The 19,939-nt window shown below is 35.9% G+C and overlaps 2 protein-coding genes across 4 annotated transcripts; both read right to left on the bottom strand.

Moving 5' to 3' along the window:
* Positions 1 to 228: 228 nt before the first annotated feature.
* ildr2 (immunoglobulin-like domain containing receptor 2) lies at positions 229 to 11,542 on the bottom strand. Of its 3 annotated transcripts, XM_046845709.1 has the most exons (10): positions 11,384 to 11,527; positions 11,058 to 11,173; positions 9,224 to 9,553; positions 8,264 to 8,383; positions 4,950 to 5,006; positions 4,321 to 4,467; positions 4,039 to 4,197; positions 2,151 to 2,349; positions 1,399 to 2,053; positions 229 to 941 (listed from the first exon to the last, which is right to left on the bottom strand). In XM_046845709.1, the coding sequence occupies exons 2-10, from the start codon at positions 11,077 to 11,079 to the stop codon at positions 906 to 908; spliced, it is 1,725 nt and encodes a 574-aa protein (XP_046701665.1). In that variant the 5' UTR covers positions 11,080 to 11,173; positions 11,384 to 11,527; the 3' UTR covers positions 229 to 905. The 3 variants fall into 3 exon arrangements, with proteins under 3 accessions (XP_046701665.1, XP_046701664.1, XP_046701666.1); XM_046845708.1 differs by lacking the exon at positions 11,058 to 11,173 and having other exon boundaries at positions 11,384 to 11,542; XM_046845710.1 differs by lacking the exons at positions 4,950 to 5,006; positions 11,058 to 11,173 and having other exon boundaries at positions 11,384 to 11,542.
* A 90-nt stretch (positions 11,543 to 11,632) lies between these two features.
* On the bottom strand, positions 11,633 to 17,991 carry gpa33b (glycoprotein A33 (transmembrane), paralog b). Its single transcript, XM_046845711.1, has 7 exons — positions 17,869 to 17,991; positions 16,130 to 16,299; positions 15,770 to 15,986; positions 15,457 to 15,621; positions 13,411 to 13,527; positions 13,170 to 13,293; positions 11,633 to 12,855 (listed from the first exon to the last, which is right to left on the bottom strand). The coding sequence occupies exons 1-7, from the start codon at positions 17,918 to 17,920 to the stop codon at positions 12,342 to 12,344; spliced, it is 1,359 nt and encodes a 452-aa protein (XP_046701667.1). The 5' UTR covers positions 17,921 to 17,991; the 3' UTR covers positions 11,633 to 12,341.
* Between the last annotated feature and the right edge of the window lie 1,948 nt (positions 17,992 to 19,939).

The raw sequence follows: 19,939 nt of genomic DNA, 5'->3' as shown, positions 1-19,939 counted from the left end.
CACTGGTTTGATATAGCTTCCTGCCATTGTCATTTCATTTCCTGGAAAAGAAGCATCCTTTCCTTTGCAGGTCCTGTCCTGCTTCCTGCTTGGCTTTGAGTAAGCATTGCTGAATATATGACCTTCAACTGCACAGTACAAATCCGAGCAGTGATTCAGTACACAATGAGTACTATTACAGATAATTCATGTTGTGTTAATTAATTAATTAATCTTGTCATTCCGGTATGTGTACATAAGAAGTGTGTGTTTAGTGCTTTACAATGATATGAGATAAAGAGCATTTATATTTTATCAATAACACACGTTATCATTCATATTATTTAAACAAACATCACATGACATGGTGCAGTGTTTACATCAAAAGAAGTTTTAATTCAAACAAGTAAAATGCAAAAAAAGGTCTCATAAAAAATTTAACCACACTGCACACATGGAAGAATTGATTAACACTGAAATTCAAACTCAATGTATAGTGCAAAAACATATATTAAAACAATGACCATCAACAAAAAGGTAAACAAATACAGTACTTTATAACAAGGATTTTGAAAGAAATTAAATGGTTTTATGAGGTGTTTTTTCAGTCTACAATGTTTTGTAAAGTTAAGAGGATTCATTGCCCCTTATAAGGGCAATAATAGATTAACACTGGTAGGTCAAAAAAAGATGAGTGACATGACAGAAGCACGTATACAGGCACAAATAAAACCTGCATGCATTTTCATTTACACGTACAGGTCACCAATGCAAATATGTCTCTTCATGATTAATTTCAAGATCCAGCTTCATTATTTCTCTTTATTTGGTATGTATTCCTGCTGCCTTGTGCATGTCCCTGTGGATTCATGTCAATAGTACGATGTGAGTCCAGTGTGATTCAACACAGTAGATACTCAAGGGCTTCAGACAATGAGGGAGTCTCTGCTTAGATGAGTGGTCTGTTGAAAACACCAATAGCCACATATTAAAGACCACATAAAGAAGATAGTTAGTATGAGGCTCTGCGGGTGATTGCATGCATTGTTAGTGATATGCACAGTGCACAGTATGGCAGTACAATTCAGAAAGCATTTCTTATAAACAGTGGCTTCAAATGTGTACGTTTTATTACGCAAAACTTACTACAGTATATCTTTTCTCAGAGAAAGCACATGTCAAATAAACAACATTTTATATTGTAATCATGTCCTGTTTCTGAGATACCTCTTTGTGAATATCTGGACTTAATAATTACACTAGAGATTTTATGGATCTTGTTCCTACAAAAATTAATAGAAAACATTTCACTGAAATCACTTTGACACACCATCTTTCATATTGTGCTATTTATTTTTAAGCTCTCAGCGGTGAAAGCTTAAGTGGCATCATAAGCAGAGACCCTTACAGATAACTCACCAGTTTTCTGGGTCTGTTCTTATCCTCCCTGAGCTCCTGTAGAGTGTGGGCCATGTTTTGATTAGGACGAGTATAAGAAAATGGCCTTGTGGCTGGGTCCATGGTCCGACAGCGATCTTGTTCCATAGAATTCTCGGTCCGGCTATGAGCTACCTCACAGTAGGGAGGTAAGGAGTCGTCCTCCTCTGGCCGGTTGGTTGGTGCTCTGCTGTAGTAACAGTCACTGCTCTTCTTGGAGCTTTTTGATGGTGTGTCACTGTCCTCATCAGCCCTCCCACTGCATTCTCCCAGCCCCCTTGTCTTGCGCTCCAGCACAGCGGTCAAGTAGGCATCATTGTACGACTTTCTACGAGTAGCATACCGTTCACTGCTGGTCTCATTTCTCCTTTGTGGAGACAAAGTGGGGCTATGACGCTGCCAGTTGCCATCATCGTCATCATAATCATCACCTCGAAAACCGCGCGGCCTGTACTGATTGTGGCGCCTCATTTCCATGTCAAAATCTCGCTCAGGATCACGAAGATCATGAAAGTCACTCCTCCGTCCAGCTCGGTGACCGTAATTACTTGCAAACTCCTCCAGTTCATCCAAAGATCCTGTGCGACCCCGGGTGTCAAAAGCCTTCCTGGGCAGGTGCTCTGAGCGGCAGCTCCATCTGCATAAATGTGGTCATTAGAATTAGCATACATAGTTCAATACATGACAGAGTATTAATATAACCACAAGCACTTGCACTTATATTAAACTTATACCGGCTATCATGTTGATCTTCAGTGTTATTTCTTTGATAGTGCGTGGGCCGGTGTCTGTGAGCTGTGGAAGCTGTGTGGATCTTTGGCTCATTGCTGGGGTCACTGATTGGTGGCAGAGCTTTCTTTTGCACCTGCCTATAGGTCTGCCTGAAGTCCACATCGCCATCATGCAAGGAACTTAGCTCTGATACACTGGCAGCTGTAAACAATATAAGATTAGTAAGAACACACTAATAATATCACAAACTATTTAGTCAATTAACAAATAAAAATGTCTATTTCCTTGTAATGTTTTCTAATGTACTGTAGAGTGATTCTGCAAAAGGCAGTTGCAAAAAAGGCACAGGTAGGCAGAATATCAAAATCTGGGTTAAGAATGAATTGAAAACCGGACTTATAATACTAAGGTCAGAAAATGTATGGTAAATATATGGGCAAATGTGCAAGCTACAAGGCCACTGTCACTGCAATTCATATTGCCATGATGATGGCAATATAGGAAATATAGGATAGCCCAGATTTCTAATGATAACACGTTACACTTATAGACACTTGTTGTTTCTCCCAGAAACAGATAGCCTGATTCCAAAACAGTTGGGACACTGTGTAAATTGTAAATAATATAGAATGCATTGTTTTGCAAATCACAATAGAACATAGAAAACATATCAAATGTTCGAAGTGAGAAAATTAACCATTTTAGGGAAAAAAAAAAAAGATCATTTTTAAATTGATGGCGGAATCACGTCTCAAAACAACAAAGCCTGGAAAAGTAAATGGTACTAACAAGAAAGAACGTTTCACAACTAATTAGGTTAATTTGCAACAGGTCAGGAAGATGACTGGGTCTAAAAAGGGCATCTAAAGAGTCAGAGACTCTCAGAAGTAAAGAAGATGAGCAGAGGTTTACCAATCTGTTAAAAGCTGCGTCTACAAATCGTCAAACAATTTCAGAATACTGTTCCTCAACGTAAAATTGCAAAAACAACATGGGACAACATTCCTCGCCCAGCAACTGGTTTCCTCAGTTCCCAGACATTTACAGACTGTTGTTAAAAGAAGAAGGAATGCTACAATGTGGTAAACATGGGTCTGTCCCAATGTTTTTCGGGATGTGCTGATGCCATTAGTTTTAAAACGAATACATTGTAAATGGTACATTTTTTACAGTTTAAGCATTTGATGTTTTCTATGATCAAGTGGGAATAAAATATGGGTTTATGAGATTTGCAAATCATTGCATTATGTTTTATGTGCTTTTTTACACAGCTTCCCAACTGGTTAGAAATTGGGGTTGTACAGATGGCTAAAAACACACTGACTTGCATGTGTGACCTGCCTACTTTGCCTTATGGAACTTTCCTAAGTCCCTTTCTATGTATGATACAACATTCCTTGCATCCTGATTTGGGCTAAATTTGAGACAAAAAGTCACCACCCACTATGAACACCCTGTGTGATGAGCTTACACCTTGATTACTACCAGGGTCAATTCATACGAAACAAGCCCTCTAAAGTATTCCTACACCTTATCCCATTCCTATTCCTCTCTCAAGTTTTATCCTATTAATCTTCTTTATTTCTGCTTGCTGGTGTATATTCTAAATATTTGTATATCTACTTCATGTATTGTCATCTTTATCTTTTATTTTGCATTTCGCTTTGAAGAAAAATTATAAAATTTACAAAATGCTTGTCATTCCTTTATGTACAGTAGTTATGAAACAATTATAGGCCAAAATGTAATGGGATCATTGAGAGTTCATTGACAACTTTCAAGCACTGAATGCATAATTGAATTTAATGATCTGAGTCAGAGTCAAACATTTTGATGCATCTTATTATTAGGTATGTTCAGGGAGCCGAATTGGTGCTGAAATTCACTGACCTCTAGCTGTATTGTTCTCCACAGAAGAGAGAACTGAAAGCATCTTGGGCTCGATCAGAGATGGTGCTGCTTGAGGAAGCATGGGAATACCATAGTATGGTGGATATATGGCAATCTGAGGAGGCTGTCCACTTTTGGCCTTTTTGCCAGCTTCATATACTGAAAAGATATATTAGATAGTCTTGAGTATTAAAAATCACAGCTGTGCAAATGTACAGTAAGTATATGGTACATGTACATAAGTGTGTGTGGGTTTTGGGGGATCTGGGTTTGGGTACTCACAGTGCTTCGGACAACAGCATGTATCAGGGCAGCAGCAGCAACGTAAATAACAGCAGCAGGAGTGAGGACAGCACTGGCACCAGCATACTCCCAGTAGAACTAGAAACAGAATGCTACCTAAGCCTACAGATGCCACAAACACCCACTCTGCAAAAAGAGAAAGAAGCATGTGTATAATCATTCAGACATTGCTATCAAATGCTACCACTTTAATCTGTAACGAGTGCAGATGATTTAGACTGTGTACTGTCTCTTTCAGACCCTTATCTCGAATGTCTGTCTCTGCCTCTGGACTAATGATGTACTTCCTTTGGGCATGAGCAAAAGCTCTGCACAGATCACATACTGGTGAATAATGGAGCATTTCTGCTTTGGTATCTTAGGTACAAGTAATGTGGAGTGTTTTTGGACTTTAGCTGAAAGCAATCAATTGACGAATCAGATCAATCAGTTAGATTAAGGACAGTTCATTACAGGTTGATTGAGCATGCAGCCTAATGTACAATTATTTGAACAATTTGAAAGTAGAGGAAATAATGAAAACATTGTTCTAACAGAACCAGTGCCAGAGAGAAAAGGAAATAGAGTTTTAGATGGCAGACGAACAGAGAGCAACAAAGCCACCCTACCTGGCATAATCTCCAGCTCAAACTCAGGTAGGACGTCATTCTGCACACCTGTCTTACCTGCAGAGATGAGAGGCGCACAGGTGAGCAGCAGCTGAAAGCTCAGACGTCTAGGCAAAAGGCTAAGATACATGCAAGGAATGCGATTAAAGAAAGAGTAAGGATCAGAGATTACTAATGCGGAAAATTAAGGCAAAGCTGTTTTTTTTTTTATTGTAACTATTTACAATCATATGGATGCAAGATCTGATTTTTTTTCATCTAAAATAAGAATGTAAGCTTGGAAAAACGAATAGGATCAAAAATGTGTGAACAGAAATCAAAAGAAAGTAAGTAGGTATAAAGAGAGATCGATTAATGTTTGCAATTATCCATGTATTTAAGCAGTGCAAGGCAGTCAGGTGAATAAAGTATGCTTTTAATGCCATTTTGGAAGCTCATTGTGTAATGTAGTCATGTAATGGAGGTTAGGAGGCAGACACTACTCTCTGTTAAGGTGGCTAATTATAGCACGACGCAATATTACAGCTACCTTACAGTTTAAACATAATTACATGCAGGAGTGAATGCAGCTAAGCAAAACATGCACGTGAGTGTCTTATATGACAAGTTTGTTAGACATTAACAACATAAACTCAAAATAGTTTACACGAATATAATTTCTTTGGCTATAATTATTTTTCTTTTTTTTTTTTATACAGAACAGTACATTATATGCATACAAAAAATGATAAGATGTGTAAAACTTTCTTAGCTGGCATAAGTACAATTACTAGTAAGAGAAATCACAACATACTAGAAATAGAAATTTATAAAATTAAAGCCAAAGTTTAATTTAATAAACTTTGCTAAGTTTATTAAAACTTAGCAAAGTTTAACAAAGTTTAATTTAATAAACCATTCTGACTTAGCAGCTATCAGACAAAAAAGAGGTTTGGGTACACCAATGCCACAGTAACAGTGCAAGCTAGGTTTGGTGGTAGAAGGTTTTTGAATCACTGTCTAATTAGCACCATGGAAATTATGCAAACTTACTGCATGAGAACATGTTTACAACAAGCATAGATTAAAAAATGTGGGGCGTACTGAAGTAGCCAAAGTTTCAATCTCAACTTAAAATAAAATTGGGTTAATATACTGTACATTACAGAAGAAAATGTCATCAGTAAAATATACATAAACCATTATGTTTCAAGTATATTGCTTTAAATGATGCAGTTGCAGAAGTAATTACAACTTCATTGAGCATGCAAAGACTCTGTAGGTGGACAGATTTTAATCCGTTAAACTGGCTGTGCTGACTTAGCAAAGTTAGGAAGCGTTGAAGGAGTACTCAGGCACTAGGATTTCTCTTGTACAGGCACTTTTATAAAACCAACACACAGAAGAGTGATTTAAGAGTCAGAGAAAAGCAGCAGAACAGAAAGGGGGAAGCATGAAACAAGTAGGCAGATAAGAATGAGGGAGTGTCAGGTCCAAAGTTGAATCCTCAGGGATACCACATTGCAAATGACTGTAATTCAGACCAATCTTTTAGTCCAGCAGTTCACTAATGAGACTCCCTTTACTGGAAAATATTTTATGAAGATTTATTTCTGAACATGGTCCAGCTATTTAAATTTGAATATTTATTGAGGCAACATAGCTTTTTATTTCTGTAAGAAATAAACCTTTTCCACACATTGTATATAAGCCTAGTTGTTTCTGAGTTATTGAGGTTTGGACTTAATCTGTACACTACAAATGAAACGTTCCTTGGATACATATTTCAATTTCCCCTCCTCTACCAAACCCCATTACAATCATCTTACTTAGCGTCCACAATAGACTCATTGCATTCTCCGCAGACTACATTGTGCTCTATTTTTTCTATCTGTTTATCTGTAAGTCTTTTTCTCCATCATCTCCTTCTTCATTTGCCAATAAACAAGAGGTTATGACATGCCCATTGCACATAAAAAAAAAAAAAAAAAGCAACAGTTAAGAGTGGCTTATAATACTCATGCCTATAAATTATATGTATGTTGTCTGGCAAGGGGGCTGGAACCCTTCCTTTGTTTAGCAGGCAGAATTTTAACCTCTGCAGTCACATAGCACCAAACAACCAAAGCATCCCTGCAGTTTTTCATTTTTTTGGCACATGGTCTTGCACTTAAGATACGAGTGACCTTAGAGGAAAGAGATGAACAAAGGAGTCTCTTATTAAGAAACAGATCCCTGTTGAGAGGCATGCGCCATTCAGCCGTTACCATGGAAGCCCTTGAAAAAGCACTTAGGAATTCAAACCCTGGCATAAACAAGCAGTTTTCATTATACACACATCTAGACACAACAAACACACACTACCAAAATACACAAGCTTACAAGCTATGCCTGAAACCCAAGATTTAATTTAGCAAAATGTTGTTCCCAAAGGTCTTCATTATAGCTGTTCTCAACCATCATTGCTTACCATGACTCATAATTACCGAGTCATACTGTTAGACATACTATGTTCTGTCAATTTCAAGTTTAAAAAGGCCAATAAAAAAACCTATGCCATATTTAATATTGATTATTATGTAACACTGCACAAACATTATGTACATTTTGCTCACCAGTCAACTCAACCACACTTGCTGACAAAGGAGGGTGGAGGTTATTATGGTGCTTCCTCTGGCGTGTAAAATCCACTAACCACATCTTTCAAAATGTGCTTATTGTGCTAGAGTCAGTACAGTGCTATCTACCTTGTTCTGCATACAGGAGCCACTATTGGTTAGTATCACTGTGATTTTGAAAGAGTGTAGAGAATAACCCTCCCACTCTTGCAGGAATTTTGCTCACTCAGATAAAAGGACTAATGCTTTTCTGTTGAGATCCTAGTAACTTTTATCTTCATGTGTATTACAGTCAACAGTAAAACAGCAGCATCATATGCATTTATTACATATTTGTAAGCTATATTAAGTTTATAATAACCTAATTGTTATTGTGCTGAATCCAAGGTATATAAATTATAAAACATGACAGAGGCTGTTTTATACCACAGTGATATGTTTATGAAAATGAAAAAAATAATAATAGAAAAATATTTTATGTACCAAGAACACCATATCTTATATTTAACCATTAATAGATGACTTTCAGAAACATCTGCAAAACAAGTTCTTACTATTATACCAACAAAATTAGAGAATTCATCAGCTCTGTGGTGTAGCAACAAAGCTACATAGCTATTTTAAATACCTACAGTAAATACCTAACTATTTAAATCTGTAGCACTTTTAATATGTGGATTTGCAGCTTTGGTGAGTTTTGTGGAGGATATGACTCACCCAGCACCAGAAGCTCCACCTGGCCTTCATTCCTGCCTTCCAGGTCATCACCACTGAACACCTGACATACATACACGCCGCTGTCACCCCAATGCAGCTCTCCAATACGCAGGTCTGCTTCTGAACAACAAGAGCATTTTGGTAAACTTTAGTCTGTAGCCCTGAGGAAATCCTTTATACACCATTTTTGATATTTATTTTTCAATTGAAATATAAATATTATTATACGCTATAATGTACAAATTCAACTCATGACCTATGCATAACTTGACCTGTGCTTTGCTGCTAGGTGAAGGTGGCACAAATGCTTGTTTAGTAAGAGCATGGGGGATTGTGTTTGTTTTTTGATAAGGAGTTATGTGGGGGTTGTTTTGTGAGGAACAGGAGAGCTGAAGTATTCCTCATTGAGGCCAGCATCTGACCATTGTGTAGCCCAGAAAAAAACTGTGCCCTATTTAGGGAACAGGAAAAGTACAACACAATTGCCTGTGTTTCCTGCAAAGACAGATTACGCACACAACCCCAATCAAGACAAAGACACTACATGTGTTTTGAATTATATTTATATTGAAACTTATAGAAAATTAAATGTGATTCACCAAAAGATTTCGCTAATAGTACACAATTCTAGCTAAAATGAATTTAAACCAAAACTCCTCTAGCTGATTAGTTCCCCTTTCAGGATGTCAATGATTAGTCACTGACTAGGCCAGCCCTCTCCTTTAAAGTCATTAAATTTAGTACTGCCCTACAAATTACATCCTGTCTGGAACATAGTAAGAATTGCTGTTTTATTCTTATTCAATTTAAACCCATACCTGGGTACTAAACACGCATCTTTACCTGCCATTGTGTATAAATTAACCTTTTTAAAATGATAGAAACACCAAAATGCTATTGATTTATAAATATTTGCTGCGAATATAATATGATGCAAATAGCAAGATTAGGATACATTACTGTTGATAATGGTGATATCTCTGCCTTGATATTGCTTGGCCAGGTTCAAGGAGTTTCCTTGTTTGGAAGCCATGATTTGGACAGTGCGACTTTCATCAGAGCAATCTAAGTGGCTTTTGGGCCCCAGCTTAGAGCCATGGACTCCCAGAGTCTCAGAGAAGGTAAATGACTCTCTAGTTCGGTCTGTACAGTAGGACTTATATAACCACTGCACCACAGGTGGATTGATGGAGTGGGTATTGTAATGGCACTGCAGGACCACAGAGGAAAACAGCATGGCAAACTTCTTATCATCCTTTATGGTCACATGAACACAGTCGCAAGTCAACACTGGAAAAAAAAAAGAGTGGAAGTGTCAAATTTAGTAGCAGTTTAATACAACAAAATAAAGTAGTTTGGGATTCATAAGAATGGTAAAAAAAAAAAAAGCTTACTGCTTTAAATAAAAAAAACAGCGACAATTCAAGAGAATGTATTTTAAATATCCAGTATATTTAATATCAGCTTTTCAGTTTACACTTTTGACCTGTATCATCTTTTAAACTACTATAATAAACTATTACCTACTAAACTGGGAATCCTGTGCTCTGATTCTGCTCTTGTCCATACATTATGCTGAAATAAGACAGAAGCTTGGCTTCTATCTTTATTTCAAACTAAATCCTCTTTTCAAAAGAAATGAAAAAAGATAACATGAAAGCACAAATACCTAATAACATTTCGGTCTAGTCATCCACTGTGTGTGTGTGTGTAGACCATGAGAAACTGTACATGTATTTGCCCAGCTGTGTGGGAGACTACCTTATAGCAAGCTGGACAAAATAAAAAAGAGGATCTGTTTGGTGGTCTGTGTGTGTGTGTGTGTGTGTGTGTGTGTGTGTGTGTGTGTGAGAGAGAGAGAGAGAGAGAGAGAGAGAGAGAGAGAATGTCAGTTTTTTCCTGTCTGTAAAATTCGGTAAAATTCCTGACCCTGTGTGTGTGTGTGTGTGTGTGTGTGTGTGTGTGTGAGTGTGAGTGTGAGTGTGTGTGTGTGTAGGGGGAGAGTAAGGTAGGGGGTTTGTCAATCTAAAAAGAGTTCACGGTCTGCTGTTCATCTGGGTGTAGTGGTGCTGTTGAGATCTAAACATTCCTAAACAAGAGGAAATAACAGGGGCAAGGCACTTACACTCAGTCTCTACATAACTCTGAAGCCATATTTCACAATTAAAAAAGGTGCACCCTGGAATAAAGATTACAGTCTTTTTTAATGCTCTGTTGCATTTAAAAGAACCGGTCAAAACCCCACTCAACATTCATCAGACTACAGCTGACCTCTGAAGTAACCACCATTCTCAGAGACTCCTAGCCAGGGCTGTAAAGACCATCTCCCTGTCCTTTTGTTGTCAGCCTGATTCATTGTTCATCAGTACGAAGAACCCCCACCCAATAAGCCCCGAAAGCAAAAGGAAGGGGGGTATTTAAAACCCACCAATAAGATAAACCAACTCGCCCAGGGAGCACCCGGGAAAGAAAAAAAGAGATTTGAACAAAACCGTTACTTAAAGAATAGTTAAGTAAAGAACGAGCAGATTTGCTTCACTTGTTAATACAAGCAAAAAATAATAATAACCTTCAAAAAAATTAAATAACCATTTTAAATCTCTAACAGCATGACACTCAAATCCACCCTTTTTTTTAATAATCTGACCAGGCTACTGAAATCAACAAAGTAGGTCAGGGTACTAGCCATATCCCATAGGTGAGATTTTTCCATTCTTTTGAAAGCAAGTCATGTATTTATCAAGAGACACAGGAAATCAAAATCAAACATTGTATCATGTGTTGCATTTATCACCTCTAAGACAGATGTGATACATTGGAGACACATTCCTGCAGTCTCTCAGCCTGGGGCATTATTGCTTCCTCTATTCTCACTAAAGCATATTGACTTTAGGGTCAGCACAGGAGTGTCTGGTATGGAAATGTGTACCAAAAAAAAGTTTGTTGTTATTGTTGTTTTTACAATTACATTATAAGCCAACTTAAGCACAAAATCTGTGACTTGATCTCAGAAACACACATAACCCATGAGTATAAAAACACTCAGTAAAATCTGGGATCAACCTGTTGCTCACTTCTCAACTTGTACCTCTTCTTCAGTAAATAGTTTGAAAGACTTACCCGAAATAAACACGACTGGAATCCAGTGATTTAAAACAAATCTCATTGTTCAAATAAAAACAAATAAATATCCCGCTAATAGATCTGATCTGACTTTTTTCCTCACACCGTGGTTCCCCTCATACTCGTGTCCTCCAGGCAGATGGATTAACGTTTGAGTAGAGAGTGGAGTGTACCATTTTTACAAACGGGGTAAACATGGAAAGAAATAGGGATTACTAATAATCTTAAATGAAAACGATTATAAATAAAATATGACTGTTTACACACTTTAAAGAGTTTCACACTTTATTTGATTGACATACATTATATGGGAAACGTTGTAAAAAAAAAAAAGATATATTTAAACATCACGGTATGAACACCCATCTTCTAAAATAGGCGCACCCAACTACAAAGAATCATTAGGCTGATACATTTAGATAAAGTATATGAAATACTTTATAATTATTCTAACAATGTGAAAAGGTACTGCTATATTGTTATCTACAACGCTATGCATGATTGCATAATTTATTTATTTTTTAACTTGCTATCTACTCTATTTAACTGGAACGATTTCTAAATGAATTCAAAGATAAAGATATGATCATAATCATATTATAACTATATTGTGCTTTATTCTGGGGTACAACAAAGGCATTAAAATGAGAGGAGAGCTATGAATGCTTAGTAATGATTAATGTAATAATTAAACAAAAATAACAATTAGCCCAAAAAGTTTATTCATATAAAGCTACATTTCAAACCTCTTTTTTAATATCGCAATAATAAGTACATGCAAATGAAGTTTGACCTGTAATTTTATATGAATGTAATTTCATATTTTACAGTGATTAATAACTAATAAAAACTGCCATTTATGAAAATAGTAAACGATTTTCCTATGTGCTATCTATTGTAGGTCTCGACGTACATTTCTCTGGTCGTTGTCACGATCACAAGTCTGATGATCTTTCTAACGTTCATCGCAATCAGTATATTGGCCTTGGCGCTCATAACGCTCTCTGTGGTCATTATAGTGATCCTCACGATCGGCATAACGGTATCTATGATTGTCATAGCGACCCTGGCGATCATCATAAACTTCTCTTCGGTCATCAAAACTATTTCGGTCATCATATCGGTTCTGGCGGTAGTGACCTCGGCCATCGGAGCGATATTGACAATCATCATATTGACCTCTGCGATCATCATAGTTATTATGCTGGTCATTGTATTGATGTTTGCGGTCATCATAATAATCTCTGCGGTCTCCATTATAATCTCTACTGTAGTTTTCCCTGTGATCATCATGCATCTCAGGAGGTTGATCATCATCATCAAACCGATGATTAGAATCACGATCGCTGTCCTTTTCTGCCTTCATCTCATACCTCTCTCTTTGGTCAATGTGACCTTCAATACTAGTTTTCCTTTCATGTCCTTTCTTCTCTTCTGCTGGAATGCCATGGTATTCTACCATTGGTGGTCTAAATAAAAGAGATATATTTAAGTGAAAATAGCACATAACTTTGTTCCTGTAAAAAAAAAAAAAAAAAACAGCAGTGGTGAACAGTAACAAATTAAGTGTAATTTGTTGCTGTTCTTAAGTAGCTTTTTCGCATATCTGTTCTTTACTAAAGTATTTCCATTTGGGGAGACTTTTACTTTATCTTAATTACATTTCAAAGTCAAATATCTTATTTTTTACTCAACTACACTTTGTGAAATCAGTCGTTTCTTTTTTTTTTTTTTTTGAGTGGATAAAAACATAACTGGTTAAGCAGTTAAATATTTTACTTACTCCATAGCAAACTCCTCTGGCTTCTGCTTGTCTTTACAGGCACAGTAAATTATGAGTACAAGCACTGCGACTCCAGCAATACAGCCTCCAATAATTCCTGCTGTAGCTCCAATTTTCATTGTAGCTGCAGAATTAGATAAACATTAATAGTAAGTGTGAACAAATTTCATACAAATGTGTATGTTTTATGCTTTTGGGAAACGCAGCTCTGAAAAGATCTATGAAGTCATAAAGCACTCACATGGCATGACTGACAAGGTGAGGTTGCACTTTGCGGAATTAATCTTATTGGTTGACGTGCAAATGTAGTAACCTGATGTGTCCATGGATACATTGAACAGGGAAAGCACTCCATCCTCTGGAGGAAATAAAAGTATTTCACAACTGTATACATTGTACAGAGGATGATATCAATGTACACACTCCTGCAAAAAGTATATGTTTTTGTGATGCATGAAAATGAATCCAAATTATCTATTTGTTTTTTTAAATGGGATACAGCAACAAAAGTCAGATGAAAAAGAAAATGTGTACAGTAACCAGGTTGGATTAGTGATCATAACCCAATGCACTAAAGGGGCAAATGTTTGTACACACTTCACTATCACACTTATATATAGATCATCCCCAAAATGATCCTGCAGTTGGGACTGCACAATTGTATAGGATGTCTTTGTATGTTGTAGCATTTCAATTTCCTTTACTTAAATTAAGTGGTCAAGCCCAAACTTGTTTAAATATGACAATTGAACTATGCATAAAGTAAAATTTATGAACACATAGTTTGCCATGGATGGAGTAGAAGAACTCAAGCGGTGTGTGTGCTGATCCCTGACCTCTACCCTAATGAATGCCTTTGGGATAAACTGGAACACTAACCACATGCTTTACCCAATATCACTGCCTGACCTCATTAATGCTCCTTTAATATCTCTAAAATCTAGTAAAAAAATATTTCCCAGAAGGTGGAGATTATTTTTAAAAAGTACTTTGTTAACACCTATTTTGTTTGTGATACAGCACTCAGTCTATTGGGGTTAGAGTCTATCAATGTAGCACATCTTGATTTGACGTTTTTCACATTCCAGATTTGCTACATTGTGAGGAAATCTCCCATTTATTTCCCCCAAGTCACAGGTTTGAGAACTTGAGCTCTGACTGGACGGTTCCAAAACAATAATTTCCTGTTAAGACCTTTCCAGTGTTGAATCGGATTTGTGGTTTGGGTTGTTATGTTCTGGAAGGTAAGCATTTTTCTTCATCTTTCCCTGTCTAACAGACGCCTGCAGGTTTTATGCCAAAATAGCTGGTTGGAACTATCCATTATTCCCTTTTGATTATAGCCCTAGGCCCAGCTGAAGAGAAGCAGCTCCACAGTATGATGCAACCAACACCATTTATCTTCATGTACATGGTGTTCTTTGGGTGAAAAGCTGTTTTGTGCCAAATATATTTTTAGAATTGTGGATTATGCAAACATGCAAAGTAATGGAGAGTGTTTTAGAGAAGTGAAGAAAAGAGTGCAGGCAGGGTGGAGTGGGTGGAGAAGAGTGGCAGGAGTGATTTGTGATAGAAGAGTGTCTGCAAGAAAGTTTATAGGACTGTGGTGAGACCTGCGATGTTGTATGGTTTAGAGACAGTGGTATTGAGTAAAAGACAGGAGGTGGAGCTGGAGGTAGCAAAGCTGAAGATGTTGAGGTTTTTGTTTATTAGTTTATTAGAGGGACAGCGCATGTAGGATGTTTTGAAAACAAAGTGAGAGAGGAGCGATTGAGATGGTTTGGACATGTGCAGAGGAGGGACATGAGGTATATCGGTAGGAGAATGCTGAGGATGGAGCCACTAAGAAGGAGGAAAAGAGGAAGGCCAAGGAGGAGGTTTATGGATGTGGTGAGGGAAGACATGCAGGTAGTTGGGGTGAAAGAGGCAGATGTAGAGGACAGGGGGGTATGTAGACGAATGATCCACTGTGGCGACCCCTAATGGGAGAAGGCGAAAGAAGAAGAAGAAGAATGGATTATGCAAACAGATTATTGATTATAAATTATTTTTCTTTCTTTATTCTACCTTAAAATGTTTCTATTTGTTTTTTGTTTTTATTTGAATTTTGTTGCTTGTTATATTACATTTAAGGTAAAAATATATTATATGGTTTATCTTGTTTAATTTTTTTTTTTTTGCATCACAAAAACTGGCATTTTATATCACATAAAAAGTAGATTAAAACATTCACTGTATGAGAGTTGCAGTAACTAGGGCATGATAATTTGTAAAAACAAACACGTACTTTCAGTGGTTTTGGGTGGAAATAATCTAGGGATGTTTTTGACATCATAGCTCTGCCACTGGTAGGTGGGAGTTGGGGATCCCTCTTCAGAGACACAGCTCAAGCTGATATTCTGTCCATATTCTGCAGTGCCTTTAATCTTACAGACAGGATTTGATGGTGCAACTGTCGAACAGAAAAAACAACAGTGCACATGAGGGAAAACACATCATGCTCATAGCTACGGTGTTTTTATTTTAACATGTATGCTCTTATACCCTCTTTATGAATGCTGTAAAAAGAAACTAGGCAAATATGATTAAAGCTTTCTCACCCAGAACCACAAGTGAGGTGGAATCTGACGTTCGTCCCTCTGTGTCACCAGGAATCTGGACAATACATTTGATGCGTCTGCTTTCTCGCAAAGTGACTTGCTTCAATATTAAATTTGACACTTTTTTGCTGACATCACTTTCAATCTGGACTTTGCCTTCATACATTGCATTGATATCTACATGACCATCATCAGAATAGAAAGTCCCAAAAGAAATCTGTAGTAGAAAGAAAGAAAAATGTGTCTTATTTTAAAAGTACATTTATGTCACCCTGTATGCCTAAAAGAAAAGGCCTAATTGTTTTCTAATTAATGCAATTGCCTCTATATTCTTGTACAGATATAGAGGATGTTTCATACCCCTTCATCATCAAATGACCCATCAGCTTCACCAGTCCATGAGATTATAATGAGTCGGTTCACAGGATTTTTAGGCTGAAAACTGCACGTTATGATCACTTCATCGCCTCGAGCGGCTTCATACATGGACTGTGGAATAGTCACTTGCAATCCAAGAGTAGCACAAATCACTATACAAAACACAAACACACAGCAAAAAAATTGACTCATTTATTTTCAGTAGCCAGATTATCAGAAAATATGTTTATAAAAATGTAAATTATCTACTGAATCAGTCTCCACTATATTTTATGTTCTTAATAGAAAAGGTGACCTTTTTTCAGAAAATGGGAAATAACAGGACACATGGTGTTTCTTACTGTCTTTCTTTTTTTTTGCATATGTCTACTAGTGCTTTTGTATAAAATTTCAGTATAACAACCAACATTTTATTTTGTGATCCTATTCGATCAGCTGTTATTTAAACAAACGCACATCTGTAGCATTCGTAACAAGATAAAACCAGCAATATATAAAAATATTTTTATGTACTTCTTTTAAAATATATTGTACAATAATATCATTCTATCATTCTTATTTTACATAATTTAAAATGTCTACCAAACATAGGTTGCAGTCAGTTATCTAATAACTGACTGTATCCCATCTATAACACTCCACAATTTCTTTGGCTTCTATTATAGTAGAGTATGTGGCACTTGTATGAGAAAACAACATTGTTGTTGGGGATTCAATATGTCACTGCTTGGTTGAGAAACAATCCATCAACTAATATTATAATTTCAGCACTGGTCCTGTAGTTAGAAAGGGCCTACTGCTGAATGGTTAGATGATGATCAACACACACACACTGCCTTAAATATTGTTTTTGCATATTTATATCTATGCAGAATTATATATCAGGGTATACCATTATACCAAGGTAACATAGTATGCATAACTAATAAAGTTATTAAGTAGGCACAAAGTGTTAATACAAACCTAATACACCTATACAAGTGCAACACCCACACATTACACAGTCACTCCTGCATTTTAATAAATAGCATATATAAATAATATTATCCTTATAAAAGTCTTTGAAGCTAATTAAGGTGTGCAGCACAGAGAGAAGTTCAATATAAATTCAATATAATTCATAACAAATATATTATTTGTAATGAATATATTATCATGTACAAAATTAATCCATTAATATGAGATATATAAAATATATTTATAACAATATATTCATAATGCACTGAGTGTATTTACCTGTGTCGTTCATGTCCTGAGTGTTACAAAGCAATATAGTATACCTCCTAAGTAAAGTATTTTTTTGTATGCATTTGAATGAGTGAATTTTCTGTTGTCTCTCAACTATCACAATAACCAGTCATACCCAAAGTACAATTAATTAAATAATATAATATTATGTATTTAATATAATAATAATAATAATAATAATAATAATAATAATAATAATAATAATAATATATTACCATAAAGAATAATGTAATATTTACTACCATTTCAATAGTTGTTATACTTGTTAATTCTTCATAAAAGGGTTAAGGGCTCCATAAAAAATTGGATTAAGGTAAATATATGATAATAATATTTATATCCAGTAATAAAGTGCTAATTCTTTTTCTGATACATGTCAAGTCTAGTTTATTTCTATAGTGCTTTTCACAATTGACATTGTCTCAAAGCAGCTTTACAGATTTTAAGAATAACATGATGATATTACAAAGTACCTGACAGCAGTAGTACTCCATTGCCACAAAATATTGATTTCCATGTGTCCATTTTAATTGTATATTCCAATCAAGTAGATTTTTTCACAGTTATTATCAGAACAGATGCCTTTTTGTTGTCTGCTCACTTCCTTATGACCGGCAGGTGACATTTACATTAATTTAAACGGCTCCATCCGCACTCTAACCACACCTTTTTCACCCTTTGGACTTTTAGTCAACAAACATATCTATGCTCTTCTGTTTTATCTTACCAAAGATATCGAAAAAATAAAGATAACATATCTTACTTAAATATGGAAGTAGGCATTACAGAGTTGTAGGTATGTACAAATACACAGTTGCTTTAGAGCTGCATCTGCTCTGTGTCAAGGTACCAAAACATTAGACTATAATTAGTCATCATTAGTCACCAAAGTAGTATTGTCTTTAATCAAATAAATTAACAGGCTTGCTCCTGAGGATATCATATTATTAGTTGACTTTGTCAGTTTCATTAATGATTTTTTTCTTTGTAGTTTTGGTATCCCAGAAAGTGGTGAAATCAGTCCAGTATTAAATGTTAGGCCACTGTCGGAGCTATTGTTTGAATAAATTGTGGCATTTCCATTTCTAACCAGCAGATGGCAATATAGCTTTAGCATCAACGAGATTTGCTTTACTGGTTCTCATCAATATTATAATTATAATAAACCAAATGATAAAACCAGACTTAATCTCTGTTTATAGAACTGGTCTTCAATGAATATATAGTTGCATTTAAAATACCATTAAATGCACAAATTCTATGCAGTAGAAACGGAGTAGGACTGTATTATAATTGTATATATAATTATAATATAATGAAGAAGCACTGTGGCTGTGACTCAGGCATATACTGTTGAAAAAACTTAATTAAAAAGTTTATTAAAAGAAAAAAAAAAGGAATTAATCCTGTGTGCACTGTTTAATAATAAAAACTTCCATAATTACTTGTGTTCTTTGTAATTAATAAAGCAAGTGTGACTTACTTAGTGTGACTAAGGACAAATCTTTAACAATGAGAAGTTTAAATTAAGTTTAAGGAGGGATTTTTTACTCTTCTGCTGCACACTGGTCCTTACTTAATTAATAAAATCAGGCATGATTTAAACTGGCATTTCTAAGACTGTAAATTGATAATATCCAGTCCTTGATCACAATAATAAGGCAATCAAAGCAGACTCAAACACTGAAATCAACGAGAGATTTAAAATATATATATTTTTGATTGCTTTACAGTGTATATTGGAATGCTAATGGTCATAAACCTATGCTACCCAAAAGAGTATGACCCAGATTAGGATATAGTATAAAGTTGACTATGAGTTGTACCACCAGGCTGCAACTCTTTATTACTTAAAGGTGCATGTCGAGTTCTTTTCTCAAGGTTTAACTATGTACATATATTTCCAGGTAAAATATATTTAATGAAGTTATATACAGCTTATTAGATTTAGAGTGTATACTGTACACTAATGAGTGTCTGGGGTCATGATGGATTTTACAAGATGAAATTGCATATACCACTAAACAAACAAACAACATAGTCCCTAATTTTAACAGTTATAAGATAACCTGATGAGATGCCAGGCCTTCACAGGGCACCATGCACTCCCACACGTGTACAATCCTTCGCAGTTTATCTTATCCAGTTTGATTACTGGCATGTTTTGGGAGGTTGGAGGAAACCAAAGAACCCAGAGAAAACCCATGGGGAGGGGATGGGGAGAGCTTTCACAGAATCCACACATGCGACTGGAAATCTTGTGTTTACATTTAAAATAGAAACTTTTACCTAGATACAGTATATTATTAATGTGCAGTGCTTTACCTTGTTAATTCCGTTTTTTAAATAATACATTTTCTATCAATACATTTTCAATACATGGTTGCTTCTACTTTTTTGCATGTCTGTGAACTGGCTGCTGTAAAAAATTACAATTGGGATTAATAAGGTACTCTATCTATCTATCTTTCTATTTCTATCTATCTATCTATCTATCTATCTATCTATCTATCTATCTATCTATCTCTCTACCTCTCTCTCTCT

Source organism: Silurus meridionalis, chromosome 3 (assembly GCF_014805685.1).
Source record: "Silurus meridionalis isolate SWU-2019-XX chromosome 3, ASM1480568v1, whole genome shotgun sequence".
NCBI classification, from domain to species: Eukaryota; Metazoa; Chordata; class Actinopteri; order Siluriformes; family Siluridae; genus Silurus; species Silurus meridionalis.
The sequence above is the reverse complement of the archived record's forward strand: the minus strand, read 5'-3'. Positions and strand labels throughout refer to the sequence as shown.